The sequence below is a fragment of the Bos javanicus genome, chromosome 22 (genome assembly GCF_032452875.1).
Source record: "Bos javanicus breed banteng chromosome 22, ARS-OSU_banteng_1.0, whole genome shotgun sequence".
NCBI classification, from domain to species: domain Eukaryota; kingdom Metazoa; phylum Chordata; class Mammalia; order Artiodactyla; family Bovidae; genus Bos; species Bos javanicus.
Window position 1 is genome coordinate 45,097,104 of NC_083889.1, and position 16,274 is coordinate 45,113,377.

The window sequence follows — 16,274 nt, forward strand, 5'->3', positions numbered from 1 at the left end:
TAACTATCACTGCCCCCATGAAGTCTAAAGCTGTTAAGCTCCCACCTTCCATTCCAGAGCTCCCCTGGCTGAAAGCTAATATTCTTGGGTAATTACCTCATATGTATCTAGTTCTCTAACAGTCAACCAAGTTGCTTCCCGGCATCCTGTGAAGTTTGGAGTGGTGTGCCTTAAAGTAGCTGAACTATGGAACAGCGATTGTATCCTGAGCATGTCTGTTTCTCCTCCCTAGAGCTTTCTGGGGCTGCTTGAGAGAAGAGATAGTGAGACAGTGGTGTGAAGGAGTTCTGCGACATTCTGCACAGCTGGTTGGCACGGCACAGATGTAAGGGGCTGGAGGTAGCCTCTGGGCCAGAATGATTCAGAATTCTGCCTCTGCTGCTCAGTTATTCTGTAACTTTCAGCTGTAAGAATAATCAAAGGACTTTTGATTAATAGGGTTGTGAGGATTAAGTGAGCTAGTGTATGTAAAGTGCCTAGAGCACATCATGGGCTGTGAGGATTTGCTGCTGTGATTGTCATTACCTGGCTTCAGCAACCTGTGGCTCATGGGCCAAATTCAGCCCTGCCACCTGTTCTTATAAATAAAGTTTTATTCATGTACAGTCACACCCATTTGGGTACATGTTATCTGTGACTGATTTCATGCTACAATGACAAAATTGTGACACAGTTGAATACTGTTTACAAAGGTTGCATAGCCCCCAAAGCATAAGTTATTGACTATATATATAGCCTTTTATGGAAAAAAGTTTGCTGATCCCTATTTTTAGTCTTTAGAAAGCTTTTCTAAGCAGCATAAATGGGAACAAGCCATCAGCCTGCTGTGAACTGTGTAGTTTTTTTTTTTGAAGTATCTATTGAATATAAATTAAGAAAGAGAAACAAGGCTTATTTATTTTGGACTCAAGCTTTTAGACTTTCAGTTTAACTTCAAGAATGACTATAGGAATGAGAACTCTAGGTTGTCACTGTGTTTTTACCAGGTAATGCCCTGTTACATCCATTGGTCCACTTTTATTTTATTTCTTTTTTACTTTATCCGAGTTTCATTTCATTGACAATAAACTGATATTCATTATATGAGATTGAATTCTTCTTTGTAGAAGAATTCTCATTCTCAGACCTGCACGACCAGCCCATGCCCTCTGGGTCACCATACCTACCTGGGAGACCAAGTGATAAGAAATTTATTTAGTAGCAAGAGCCAATAGAAAGAGCCAAGCTTCTTAGGTAATCATGTGACCCTTACAATGGTATTGTTTAGTCTGCTTGATGAAAGAGTGCCTTATTAATAGATGCCCATGGATTGAACATTGACTTCTGAAGCAGGTGAGAAAAAGGCCTTGCCTTTTCTGTTTGAGTTTCCTCTGATGACAGTCCTACCGAGTACATCTAGAGGAGGGCAAGGAGGTATCAGTGAGGGTTGCCTCTCTCTGCTCTCTATCCCTGGGGTCTTCTCTAACAGGCCCCGTCATCTCTTGTCTTGAGCTTAGGCTGTCAGTCATTGGGCTCCATTCATACTTAAGGTAGTGCTCCTTTGATACTTTGGGTGAGGAGATTCTGCAGGGCTAGAATAAAGGAGAACAGTTGAAAGAAGTCATCCCTTTGAAATCTCTCCTACATGAAATATCTATAGAAAAACAAACCCTTCTCTTGCTAATTGTGACCATTTTCTGCTCTGTAACCTTTTCTCTAGGTTTTCTTGGCTCTTGTTGGCAAATGAGGTGAGGGAAATAGATACACACTTTAGAAGAGTGTTATTTGGGTCGGAGGGTTCAGGCTAGCATTTATAAATTATCCACTGTGTTCAAGGGACTGTTGTAGGAACATTAGGCTTATGAAATCATTTAATGCCTCCCACCCACCATGAGATAACTTGCCCAGAGTCACGCACTTTTTAAGTGTCGCCTCTGAGATGAGAATACAACCAATCTGGCAGCTAAGTCACTGGTCTTGGGCATCTTACTATCTTGTTTCTTGACCTGCTTTGTCTCAAATGATTCACCCATTTCTTTAGACTGAATGAGGAATAGACATATAAAATCTTCTCCTCCAAGGAGAATTTTGCTGATGGAGTCAGATACTCTAAGGTGAAAAGTTAGGACTCTCATTGTCTCTGGGAAGCTCCACTTCTCAAGTTTTCAAATCTGAACACCTGCTTGCCTTTAACCCTTCTTTCTTTAGGAATATTATCACGTTCATGGTATACCTGACTGTCCTGCTACTGCTACTGCTGCTAAGTCGCTTCAATCGTGTCCAACTCTGTGCGACCCCATAGACGGCAGCCCACCAGGCTCCCCCATCCCTGGGATTCTCCAGGCAAGAACACTGGAGTGGGTTGCCATTTCCTTCTCCAATGCATGAAAGTGAAAAGGGAAAATGAAGTCGCTCAGTTGTGTCCGACTCTTAACGACCCCATGGACTGCAGCCTTCCAGGCTCCTCCGCCCATGGGATTTTCTAGGGAAGAGTACTGGAGTGGGGTGCCATCGCCTTCTCCGCCTGACTGTCCTAGTACATGATAAATGTTGTCAGTCTAAGTTATGTTGGCATCATGTGCTTTAACTGAGGTGGCCTAATCTCTGGATCTTCATGCAACCCCAGACACCACAGGAGAGGTGGGAACAGAGAAGAGTGAGATGGGAGGCTATTCACCTCCAGGGAATGAAGGGAGAAAGGACTACAGGTAAGGAGGGGAGGGAGAATCTACTGAGGAGGGAAGCCAAGAAGGGAGCATGAGGAGATAGTGGGCATCCTGCTGGAGGGTTTTAGTAAGGACCTAGGCAGTCATCGATGCTCCTGGCCCAACTGGTAGGCTGCTCTTGAGTGGAGGCTGCAGAATGCAAAGTTCAAGAGGTCTGGCTTATTCTGGAACTAAGTCCTAAAACCTTGATCCTACTTGTTGCCTTCTGTCGGGAGGAGAGTAAGATTCAAGTAGCCATAGCTGGCCAGATACTTTTTTTTTTAAGGAAGGAATATCATGCTCATGATATTCAGCACATTTGTGCATGCTCTAAAAATATCTTTAGAGTATTTATGACAGCTTTCTAAAATTTATAGCTATGCTGAAGTACTGAATGGTATTTACAAGCTTTTTAAAAAAATGGAATCATCTCAGAAAAGGTAAAAACTTTCATTATGGCAAATTCAGCATGCAGTACTCATCGTCAGTTTCCATTGTATGTGTGTGTGTGGCCCATCTACTTGTGCAGTCACTTCAGGATCCCAGCTCACTTACCCAGGCTTGTGGTGACCTTCCTGCGACTCTTCTATTAGGGTAAGGTTCCAGGAATGTAACTTATCTTATTATTAAGGAAATCACAAGTAGAAGCTAAATGTATGACAAAAGGGGTATAATATTACATTCCAAAGTCCATTGTCTGAAGTATCTGGAATACCTGCTATTCTGGTGAGGGAGCAAGACACTAAATATGTGTTCACAGTATTGCACAGGACACCATTACATTCATATTGTAAACTAAGTGTGAGAGAGAGGGAACATCCTGTAGTCTGTCTAAGCATTTTGCGTATGCAAATTCATCAACTCTTCACAATAACTCTGAAAGTGAAAGTGAAGTTGCTCAGTCGTGTCTGACTCTTTGCGACCCCATGGACTGCAGCCTACCAGGCTCCTCTGTCCATGGGATTTTCCAGGCAATAGTCCTGAAGTGGATTGCCATTTCCTTCTCCAGGGGATCTTCCCAACCCAGGGATAGAACCCGGGTCTCCTGCATTGTAGACAGATGCTTTACCGTCTGAGCCACCAGGGAAGTCCAGTGGTCTATAAAAGTGAACCATAAATACAGAGAGCACACTACCCCATGAGTAACCTACATTAACCAATAATGATGAACCAAACAAACGCTCCAAATAAAAAATAATAATAAAAAGCTACTTGTACAACACTGCTCTGAGTTGCACACAATTATTCCCGTTTCATGTGTGAAGTACAGAGAGGTTAAGAAATTTGCCTATGGCCACATAGCTATAAACTACTAGACTTCCAATGGAAACCCAGGCAGTCTGGCTCCAGAGTTTATAGTACTAGTCCTTGCATTGCAGCTGCTCCTGGAAGATTCATAGAACTCAGAAAGTATCTTCCATTGTGGTTGTACCATTTTACACTTCAAGTTAAACCTGCATCTAGTTACTTATCCAAGAGAAAGGGAAACATATGACCATGGAGGGATGGGGGGGGACTTGTATAGTAATGTTCATTGCAATCTTATTCTTTAGAAAAAAAAAATCAGAAAGAACCCAAATATCCACTTAACAAGGGAATAGCTAAATAAAATGTGGTATACTCATAGTAATGGAATAGTATTCAGCAATAAAATGGAACTTACATACAACATTTTGAGTGATATCAAAAATCCTAAACTGAGTCAGAGAAGTCAGACACAAAAGAGCATATACCGTATGATTCTTTGAAGTTCGACAATAGACAAAACAAATACATGTAGATAGAAGTTAGAGTAGAGATTACTTTGTCACAGAGGGAAGGAAGGAACATGAGGCTAGGGGATGGCAAGGTTCTGGTCAAAAATCATTGACTTGTGCACTTAGTATCTGTGCCCATCCTTGTCTGTATTTATACCTCACTTAAACACCTGCACACAAATACAGTAGGATGGGAAAGCTCCCGCTTCTTCAATCTCACTATCTTCTTCAGTGATAATTGTTGTTTACAGATAACTCCACAGATAACTGTGGAGTTTCCAGGAGTATATATACAGGCTATTTCCATATGAGTGCATGTATACATCCCAATAGGCTTTTATATTTTAACATAAGTAGGATCAGACTATATGTATTATTCTGCAACCTGCTTTCTCTTTTTGGTTAACAATATCATGGCATCCGGTCCCGTCACTTCATGGGAAATAGATGGGGAAACAGTGGAAACAGTGTCAGACTTTATTTTTGGGGGCTCCAGAATCACTGCAGACGGTGACTGCAGCCATGAACTTAAAAGACGCTTACTCCTTGGAAGGTAAGTTATGACCAACCTAGATAGCATATTCAAAAGCAGAGACATTACTTTGCCAACAAGGTTCGTCTAGTCAAGGCTATGGTTTTTCCTGTGGTCATGTATGGATGTGAGAGTTGGACCGTGAAGAAGGCTGAGCGCCGAAGAATTGATTCTTTTGAACTGTGGTGTTGGAGAAGACTCTTGAGAGTCCCTTGGACTGCAAGGAGATCCAACCAGTCCATTCTGAAGGAGATCAGCCCTGGGATTTCTTTGGAAGGAATGATGCTAAAGCTGAAACTCCAGTACTTTGGCCACCTCATGCGAAGAGTTGACTCATTGGAAAAGACTCTGATGCTGGGAGGGATTGGGAGCAAGAGGACAAGGGGATGAGATGGCTGGATGGCATCACTGACTCGATGCACATGAGTCAGAGTGAACTCTGGGAGTTGGTGATGGACAGGGAGGCCTGGCGTGCTGCGATTCATGGGGTCTCAAAGAGTCGGACACGACTGAGCGACTGATCTGATCTGATGTCTTGAAAATTTCTTCCATGTCCACACTTCAGTTTTGCCTGAATGTCTTTAGCTAGCTTAGGATTCTATAATATGAATGTACTTGATTTCTTCAGCTAGTTTCCTTCTTATGGACAGTTCAGTTCAGTCACTCAGTCGTGCCAGACTCTTTGCAACCACATGGACTGTAGCACGCCAGGCCTCCCTGTCCATCACTAACTCCTGGAGTTCACCCAAACTCGTGTCCCTTGAGTTGATGATGCCATCCAACCATCTCATACTCTGTTGTCCCCTTCTCCTCATGCCTTCAATCTTTCCCAGCATCAGGGTCTTTTCCAATGAATCAGTTCTTCGCATCAGGTGGCCAAAGTATTGAAGTTTCAGCTTCAGCATCAGTCCTTCCAGTGAACACCCAGGACTGATCTCCTTTAGGATGGACTGATTGGATCTCCTTGCAGTGCAAGGGACTCTCAAGAGTCTTCTCCATCACCACACAGTTCAAAAGCATCTGATGGACAGTTAGGCATTTATCAAATTTTCATTTTTACAAAACTACAAAAATTGTTGTACATGTATATCTGTGCACACATGCAAGCATTTTTGTAGGCCACTTGCCTAGAAATGGGTTTGCTGGGGCAAAAGGTATGTACACTTCAGTGTATACTTACAAATTGGTTTCTAAAAATGCTTTTTAAATGACTCTTGTGACATATGACAGAGCTGGATTCCTGAATCCTCTCCAACAATGAATGTTATCAATTTAAAGATTTTGAGAGCAGGTAGATTAAAAAATGACAGACATTGTTTCTGCGGAGATTTTAAAAGAAGGAAGCTTTCTTTTAGTTTATATGCAAAAATACACATGCTCTTAGAAGAACATATGCTTCTCCTGGCCTATATTCTAGGCTATGTCATAATAGAGAACAGCTTCCTTTCCTTTGGGAAGAATGAAAAAGAAGAGAGATGCTAAGCCCTGAAAGTCTGATAAGTGGGAAAAAATTTGGTATTAAAGGTAGGAGAACTAAAAATCCTAAAAGTTTAAATAAATGAGATCTCACACCTGGTGAAAGTAATATTTACTTTGAGTGTCTGAGAAGGTGTAAGGTTTTTGAAAGTATTTCACATAGTTTCTAAATTCAAACATTATTATTGTATCAATTAGATATATATTAACATAGAGAAGTGACAATGACATCAATGCAAGCATTCATTCAATCAAATGAGTATTTTTGAAAGTATGATGCTCTCTCAACAGCAAGTTAGAGAATACTTTTATTTTAATTTGATGGACTATTTTAGTGAGAATAGCAGGATTCTGTCCTCTCTGACTTTCATTCCTTTTTTAAAAAATGTATTTTATTTGAGATAGAGTTAGTTCACAATGTTATATTAATTTCTGCTGTATAGCAAAGTTATTCAGTTATACACACACACACACACACACACACACACACACATATTCCTTTTATGTTTTCTTTTCCATTATGGTTTATCATGGGATATTGAATATAGTTCCCTGTGCTATAAAAAGGACCTTGTTGTTTATCAATTCTCTATATAATAGTTTGCATCCGCTAATCCCAAACTGCCAGTCCACCCCTCCCCACCTCCCTCGTGGCAGCCATAAGTCTGTTCCTTATGTCTGCGAGTCTGTTTCTGTTTGATAGATCAGTTCATTCGTGTCATATTTTAGATTCCACGTTTAAGTGATATTATAGGGTGTAACAAATGTCTTTCTCTGTCTGACTGGCTATACTTAGTATGATAATCTCTAGGTTCACCCCTGTTGATGCAGATGACATTGTTCTATTCTTGTTTATGGCTGAGTAGTATTCTGTTGTGTATGTGTTTGTGCACATGTGTGGTGTGTGTGTGTGTATATACAGACTTTTAGATTTTTAGGTTGCTTCCAGGTCTTGGCTATTGTAAATGGGCAGTGAACTTTAGGGTGCATGTGTCTCTTCAAATTATAGTTTTCTCCGGATATACACCCAGGAGTGAGATTGGAGGATCAATGGCAACTCTAATTTTAGTTTTCCGAGGAACCTTCATAACGTTTTCCATAGTGACTGTACCAATTTCCATTCCTACTATCAGAGTAAGAGGATTCCCTTTTCACCACACACTCTCCAGCCTTTGTTATTTGTAGACATTTTAATGATGACCACTCTGACTGGTATAAGGTGTAGTTTTGGTTTGCATTTTTAACATCTTCTCTTATGCCTATTGGCCTTCTATCTATATGCTATCTTTGGAGAAATGTCAGACATTCATTCTTAATATGGTAGCCATTGTTGATCTTGAGACCTATTGGAATTTTAAAAGTGCTGACTTTTTAATTTTTAAAATTGATGTGACTTGCTTTATTAAACTGGTCAATTTAAGGTGAACACAGAAAGCTGACCCTATTACTGTACTCTCCCACTAACCTCTATTCACCACTGATCCAATAACTGCTTTTTTGAAGAAACATTGTGTCTTGAATATATTTTAATGATGTTTCCTTGCAGAAAAATTTCACTCCAAAAAAACCACATTTTTTTCTAGAACATGGAGTAGGTCAGTTTCTGGCAGGGCCTTGGCATGCCAGGGTGCCTAGTGGGTGGGAGTTTGGAAAGTGGGTGTCATTGACACTGTCCTCTGAGGCAGTACTGCCCGAGGGCTTTGTCATCTGCACCCCCAGGGACTCTACCTTCTCAAATTTAGAGACAGTTGAGATCTGTACTGAGTTTAGCCTGATTTATGCACTGTGAATTTACTCTTGCAGGTGGTAAAAGGACTGATAAGTCACTTCCAAATCTATATTCTTGGAAATGTCAAATTTATTGGTAGTAAAAATCACTATGATAATTCATTCCAGTGAGCTTCTGTGGGTACATTTACTCTTCTTCAAGGGATTTCAAATTTTTTAATTTCATGACTTCTCTACCTGCCTCCCTCTCTCTCCTCCTACCCTGAAAATGGCTGTTTCTGACCTGTGCTTCATGAACTTATGGCTTCCCTAAGGGGCACCTGGAAGAGAGAGTGTCTAGTAGATGAGGTGCTGATTACCTGTTCCCACCCCACCCCACTCCTTATCTCAATCCTACCTCTGGCAGAGCAATTTTTCCTTCCACTTTTAACTTTCAAGGAAACTTTCAGTCTAAGAAAGACTTCTACCCGTAGAAATACATTTGAAAATCATAGCACTCTTGTCAAGGAGTTTGCGTACTGTATATGTATCTCTTGATGTTCATGTGTACAGAGACAGGATGGTCATTTTTATCACCTTACTCTGCACTGATCTATTAGGCCCAAATCCTAAGCAGTGCCATTCAAAACCCAACCTTTCTAATCACTGGAGTCCTAAGTAAGTCAGTATTTGAAGGAATGCTTGGAGAATTTGATGGTCTGCCTCCATCACAGAGTCCAAACTTTAGTTTCTCTTTTTTCCTAGCTACTCATTCTTAATTTAGGAAAGCTTTCAGGGATTTGTGGATTTTGAAATTTTTTTTTCTTTTTGGATTGAAAAAACCACTGCAGCATCCCAGGAGATAAGGTCTAATATGTTCAAACTGCTTCAAGAACTATGTAGGAGTTTTTTAACAGTGCAAATGATGTTTGTAATAATAATCTATTGTATTTAACCCTGGTACTTGCAGGGGAAATATTTAGCAATTAGTTCTATATAAGTGTGGATTTTAAAGTAATAAAAAGAAGTATTTGGTTATAAAGATGTTCTCTAATTGAACAGTCTCACTAGTGTTATGGACCTCTCCATCGCATTCTGTTACTGATCTTACTTACTATGCAACAAGAAAATGTGCTTCCCCTGGCTTAGTGTGAACTTTAGAACCTCTATATTCTTGTTCAATTAGGAAGCAAGAGGTCATTCTTAACACCTACATAGTAACCAAAAGACAGTCTTCTAAAAGTAGATTAGTGTGTACACTTAGTTCATAGCTTCATAGGTATATAATACTATATCACTAAAACTGAGAAATATCAGTGATTATCCAGTCCAAATAATGAGTAACAGGATGGTTATTCCACCTCACCTTTTATCCCCTTAATATGTGCCACCAGGAGTATTTAAATCACTGCTTCAGTTGGTTCTGTAAATATTTGTAAAGAGCCAAAGTGTTCAGAATATTTTTATTAGCAAGATTTCTAATAGATTTCTCAGCTTAATAAACAATTCTCTTGAACTTTATTTTCTTGGCATTGGAGGGTGTAGGGGAGTATATAATTTCATAAGGACTAGAAATAAGGGTTTCTTTTTGAGTGGGCTACCACCTGGTTATTGTTTCATCTGGACGTGTTTGCTGTTTATCATCTAATTCTCATCTCATCCATAAGTTTGCAAGAGCAGTGGTACTCAATACCCTTCTGTTGGGAGTCAGGGCTCAGTAACAGTGGCTGACTCAGCAGTGCTGGGAAGAGGTCACAGAAGGATTACTGGGGACCCCCAGGTGACTCTGCTCCAGGGCTCTCCTCTTCTGGAATCACTGCTCCTGAGCGCTCTGTACTGCCCTCCTGTCTCCTCATGTGTTGGATTAGATTTATGGGACCTGCTGTCGACATGGTTGCCTAAATCTCTGGAATGTTTTGCTAAACGCTGCTGGTGAAATAGTCCACATGAAGTCTGTAACTCCCTCCAACATACACACCTTTTTTTTAAAAATAAAACTGTCTTCTATCCTTAGTCTTTCATTCACTTGATTGCTTTATGATTTTTCACTTTGAAATCCTATAGATTCATTAAGAACTTTTATTCCAACCACTCAGGCTTTATTTAACATGGTGATTAGCCAAAGTGTTACTCTGCTTGAGCTACGTGATGACAGTGTATTTGATTGGAGCCTTGTAATTATTATTTTAAAATCAAAGTAATAGATTATGATTTCAAAATAGGAACATGATCCAAAAGAATAATAGTAATTAGAACAGCAACCACTTAGAAGAAGGTAAATGCCCCCATCACAGACCACAGGGCCCTCTGTGTGGCCTGAGTCCCACCTACCTTTGCAGTTCCATTTCCTATCTCACTTCTTTCCCAACCCTGTACCTTCCTACACCCTGTCCCCCCACCTTGCTTGGACTAGCTTCACTGTACCCTTCCAGTTGATTGAAGTAACTGGGTTGTTTCCTGCCTTGGGAATAACACCTGCTGTTCTTTCTACCTAAGGGGCTCCTCCACTAGTGTCTCCTGGGTGGGATCCTTTGAGTCTCACCCATAGTCTTGTTTCCTTAGGAGGTTTCCCTGACCACAGTGACTGAAGTCATTCCCCCACCATACTGCTTGTCTACATATAATCACATCATCATCTCTCATAGCACGCTATTTATTTCCTTCAACATATGGAAACCCAAGTTGTGTGTTCTTGGTACTTGTCTGTCTCCCCCCAGGACTTCTAGCTCCATGAGGAGGGTGAAGACTATACCTGTCCCATTCACCACAGCAGCCTCACTGCCATTCTGGCACCTGGTATTAATTGGGTGCTCCAGAAATATTTGTGGTTGAATGAATGGAATGTTTTGAAGTCCTAAATTTTCCTGAACACATATCAAAATATTCTATACTGGGCACTTCTATTACGATAACACATTATCTTCCAATGGCTGAATTTAACCAAGCTGTGCTGACTTTTCTCAGGCATATGAAGGATCAGAACAAGAAGGTGGCCAACCTGAAGCACAATCAACAGTTGGAAAAAAAGAAGAATGCCCAGTTACTGGAAGAAGTCCGCAGGCGAGAGGATAGCATGGCTGACAACTCTCAGCATTTGCAGGTGAGTCTAGCCTTCTCCTCTTAACCCTTAAATAATTGGAGATCAATTCCCTCCAAAATATACTCCTTGCTGTGGGAAAGCATGCATGGAAATGGTGGACGTACCTTTGCTCTAAGTCCCGCACTAACCATGTACTCCCAGGGAACCCAGTGGGTCTTTCTGAGTATGGAGCAAAATAGTGCCCAAGAAAGGCAGGTTATGGTGGAACTTGCTCAATCTGCACACAGTCTCTTGGTTCCTGTGCCTCACCTTAAAAGGTAAGGGCTGCGGTTATAGAGTTGGCAAGAAGCTTGAAACAGAAACGTCTTCCTTTTAGAATTATATTGAACTTGTTTTGGTGTCAGGAGTGAAATGTATGGGTGTTATCACAGAAGGTATTTGGAAGAGGATGCATCAAACTGATTTCAGACATTTTACAGAACTGGTTTTGTTTTGTTCAAAACTCCAAGGCTCTGATCATTATTCTGTCTTTTCTGTGGAATATAGTTATCTCTGAATGGATGGCCCTATCTCAGAAACCAACTGGCCGACTGAAAACACCAATTTTTCCTCATTAGCCATCCCTATTTTTGGCGAAAGAGCTCTCCCCATGTGCTCAATAAAACATTCAAGCTAAAACAGGGCATTTGCTTTGAAGTTCCTTTATTTATTCCAGTGTGCCTTTAAACAGAGCAGTTCAAGTTCGAGTTGGCCGGAGTTCATGTTAAATTCTGCTTATTAATTAGTGTCTTTCTCTAGTTATATATTAGGTTTCCTCCTTGGAGATTGAAGAAGTTAGATAATTTCAGAATGTACTCATAATTCTCTTTTTTAATTGACCGAAAGAGAAATAAGTAATTATTCCAGAGTAGGAAATACAAGGAAATGTCTTGCATAGAACATGTCACAAGGTGGTTACATAGTCAATATTAGTTTCTTTTTTCTCTGTATTCTGGAGGTGCCCTGATGATGTCAATCAAACTCCTTTACATTGATGCCTGATTTGAGTATCATGATGGTAGCATCAAGTCCTTTGTTCCCTCCTGGGATCATCTTTGGATGGACTAGTAGTTTATTTCAATCCATGGCTTCCTCAGTGTTTTTGAGAAATCAGTCTCGGGGTTTTTTGAGAAATCAGTCTCCCATGAATCATATGAGATGTTATATTAGAACCTACAAATTGAGATCATAACTAAAAGTTGCAGAACTATATTGCCTTGTCAGACGTGTATTCTTATTCATGCCTTAGAGTAATGTTGGTGATTTTATATATGGTAATACTAGAGTCTCAGAAAAGGTATGAAGTAGCATCCTAGTAAGTGGTAGACATGGAACTGACTTCAAGTTTTCCTGCCTTCAAGAAACAAATGGAGAGGAACAATAGCAGTAGTGGATCCCATTTATTAACTTTTCAGTATGCTGTGTATTGTGCTGTCTTTGGTTCTGTCAGCTGGGTTTGTTGGGACTCTTATTTCCAAGTCATAGGGACACAACAAGTTGAACTAAAAAGAAAAAAGGGACTCTGTTGGCTCAGTAAACTGAAAATTCCAGGAATAGACCCCAGATCTTATAACATGAAGGTATTCACACAATAGCATCAGGAATCTGTCTTCGTTCTACTCACAGGCGTGCTCTACTCTTGGTTGCCTTGATTCTCAGGAAGGCTGTTCCACAGTGATGCCAACTATGGCTACCAGCATTCAGTCTACATTGTACAAGTGCAGTCACCCCAGGGGGAGGAGAAAGGTTCTTTCTGAGGAGTTCTGGCAGGAATCCGAAGGCAGATAGAATGAATAAATTGGCCAGGCCATGATCAACTTATATGGTTACCTGGAGTCTAGAGAAAAAGGGTTAACCTCACCCAAGTCACATGGTCTGAGACTGAGGACAAGATATCCCTCATACAAAAGAGGGTTCTGCTCAGAAGGGATGCTGGGCAGATAAAATCACAGAGATCCATTATAACCATAGTATGGGGTAGATTAACTGTTATCCCATTTGATATATGAGAAGGAGGAGGAGGCCCCAAATTATTCAGCTAGTAAGTGGCAGAGTTGGGACACAAATCCAGATCTGACTGTCTTCAAGTAGTGAGAGTTCTAATTAAGAAAGGAAGGCAAAAAAAAAAAAAAAAACAACCTGTGGAGTGGCAGAGAGACTTCATGGAACAGTGGGATTGGAGCTAAGTTTGACATGGAAGGGATGGAGCAGTAGGGCAGGCTCACCAAGCAGGAGAGCTATAGAGAATGTACAGAGGTTGCATAGCACAAAACATAACAAACCAGTTGGTCATGGTGACACAGAGATTAAGTGTTGTTATTATCTTCCTTAACTGACTCTGGAGCTAGAATGCCTAGGTTTCAAGCTTCCAAATTTACCAGCTGAATGTTCTTAGCAGGTTATTTCCCTGAGCCTCAGTTTTTCATCTGTAAAATGGGTATGATCATTGCACCTACTCCAGAGTTACTGTGAGGACTAAAGAGTCAGTGCACGTAAAGAATTTAGAACTGTGCTTGGCACAAGATGTGCTCAAAATAAGTGTTAGTGATTGACTGTTTTTATATTGGGTTGGTCAGAAAGTTCATTCAAGTTTTTCCATAAGAGGTTATGAAACATTAGAAGCATTTTTTAGAATATGTATTATATGTGTGGGTATTTGTGCAGTTCTGCTGATATGTGTTGAGCATCAAAGTTTCTGTTTTTTTCTATATATATAGTAATTTTTTTCTTTTCTAAGCACATGTCTAGTTATGGAAATTAATGTCTTGTTTTGGCCCATGAACTTTTGTATAGCAATATTTTCATAAGGGCCTTGATAACTACCTCATAGGCATATTCATAAAAGATAGCATGGTCTGGAATTGCTTAGTTGCATTCCTGACCACCCCAAATAAAGGAGAGCATTTGAAATGCAATAAAAAGTAATCACGATTAATTTTGATGAAAATGTCTCTGGTTAAGGTTAATAGAGAGTGAAACTCCCACTTTCCTGGATTGTGAAGCAGATGTACTCAGATGCAGTAATTACTGCCTTCTGAAGACAGAATTTTTCTTTCTGGGGGCACTTGATTTTTTAGTTTTACTGTTGTTTTAGGTACTTCCTGTTTATAAGTTAGCCTGTTAATCCCTTAAAGTTTCAGTCAGTTGATATCTGGTTTCGAAGGCTGGTTGGTTGATTGGTTGGTAGATGTAAGTTTGGCACCTACTAAATTTGACTGTGGCTCAGATCATGAACTCCTTATTGCCAAATTTAAACTTAAATTGAAGAAAGTAGGGAAAGCCACTAGACTGACCATTCAGGTATGACCTAAATCAAATTCCTTATGATTATACACTGGAAGTGAGAAATAGATTTAAGGGCCTAGATCTGATAGATAGAGTGCCTGATGAACTATGGTTGGAGGTTTGTGACATTGTACAGGAGACAGGGATCAAGACCATCCCCATGGAAAAGAAATGCAAAAAAGCAAAATGGCTGTCTGCAGAGGCCTTACAAATAGCTGTGAAAAGAAGAGAAGTGAAAAGCAAAGGAGAAAAGGAAAGATATAAGCATCTGAATGCAGAGTTCCAGAGAATAACAAGGAGAGATAAGAAAGCCTTCCTCAGTGATCAAAGCAAAGAAATAGAGGAAAACAGCAGAATGGGAAAGACTAGAGATCTCTTCAAGAAAATTAGAGATACCAAGGGAACATTTCTTGCAAAGATGGGCTCGATAAAGGACAGAAATGGTATGGACCTAACAGAAGCAGAAGATATTAAGAAGAGGTGGCAAGAATACACAGAAGAACTGTACAAAAAAGATCTTCACGACCCAGATAATCACGATGGTGTGATCACTGACCTAGAGCCAGACATCCTGGAATGTGAAGTCAAGTGGCCTTAGAAAGCATCACTACGAACAAAGCTAGTGGAGGTGATGGAATTCCAGTTGAGCTATTTCAAATCCTGAAAGATGATGCTGTGAAAGTGCTGCACTCAATATGCCAGCAAATTTGGACAACTCAGCAGTGGCCACAGGACTGGAAAAGGTCAGTTTTCATTCCAATTCAAAGAAAGGCAATGCCAAAGAATGCTCAAACTACCACACGATTGCACTCATCTCACATGCTAGTAAAGTCATGCTCAAAATTCTCCAAGCCAGGCTTTAGCAATACGTGAACCGTGAACTTCCTGGTGTTCAAGCTGGTTTTAGAAAAGGCAGAAGAACCAGAGATCAAATTGCCAACATCTGCTGGATCATGGAAAAAGCAAGAGAGTTCCAGAAAAACATCTATTTCTGCTTTATTGACTATGCCAAAGCCTTTGACTGTGTGGATCACAATAAACTGTGGAAAATTATGAAAGAGATGGGAATATCAGACCACCTGACCTGCCTCTTGAGAAACCTGTATGCAGGTCAGGAAGCAACAATTAGAACTGGACATGGAACAACAGACTGGTTCCAAATAGGAAAAGGAGTACGTCAAGGCTGTATATCGTCACCTTGCTTATTTAACTTATATGCAGAGTACATCATGAGAAACACTGGGCTGGAGGAAGCACAAGCTGGAATCAAGATTTCTGGGAGAAATATCAATAACTTCAGATATGCAGATGACACCACCCTTATGGCAGAAAGTGAAGAGGAATTAAAAAGCCTCTTGATGAAAGTGAAAGTGGAGAGTGAAAAAGTTGGCTTAAAGCTCAACATTCAGAAAACTAAGATCATGGCATCCGGTCCCATCACTTCATGGCAAATAGATGGGGGAACAGTGGAAACAGTGTCAGACTTTATTTTTCTGGGCTCCAAAATCACTGCAGATAGTGATTGCAACCATGAAATTAAAAGACGCTTATTCCTTGGAAGGAAAGTTATGATCAATCTAGACAGCATATTGAAAAGCAGAGACATTACTTTGCCAACAAAGGTCCATCTAGTCAAGGCTATGGTTTTTCCAGTGGTCATGTATGGATGTGAGAGTTGGACTGTGAAGAAAACTGAGGGCCGAAGAATTGATGCTTTTGCTCTGTGGTATTGGAGAAGAGTCTTGAGAGTCCCT

The 16,274-nt window shown here is 40.4% G+C and overlaps 1 protein-coding gene across 10 annotated transcripts in view; it reads left to right on the forward strand.

Moving 5' to 3' along the window:
- The window catches only part of ERC2 (ELKS/RAB6-interacting/CAST family member 2), a 993,593-nt gene that overhangs the window by 526,195 nt on the left and 451,124 nt on the right, over positions 1–16,274 (forward strand). For all 10 annotated transcript variants that reach the window (XR_009732518.1, XR_009732519.1, XR_009732517.1 and 7 more), the window contains one exon: positions 11,121–11,256. Coding sequence is in view for 7 of the 10 variants with exons in the window: in XM_061396628.1 (XP_061252612.1) it covers positions 11,121–11,256 (136 nt within the window). In the remaining 3 variants the exon portion in view is untranslated. The remainder of the gene's footprint in view (positions 1–11,120; positions 11,257–16,274) is intronic.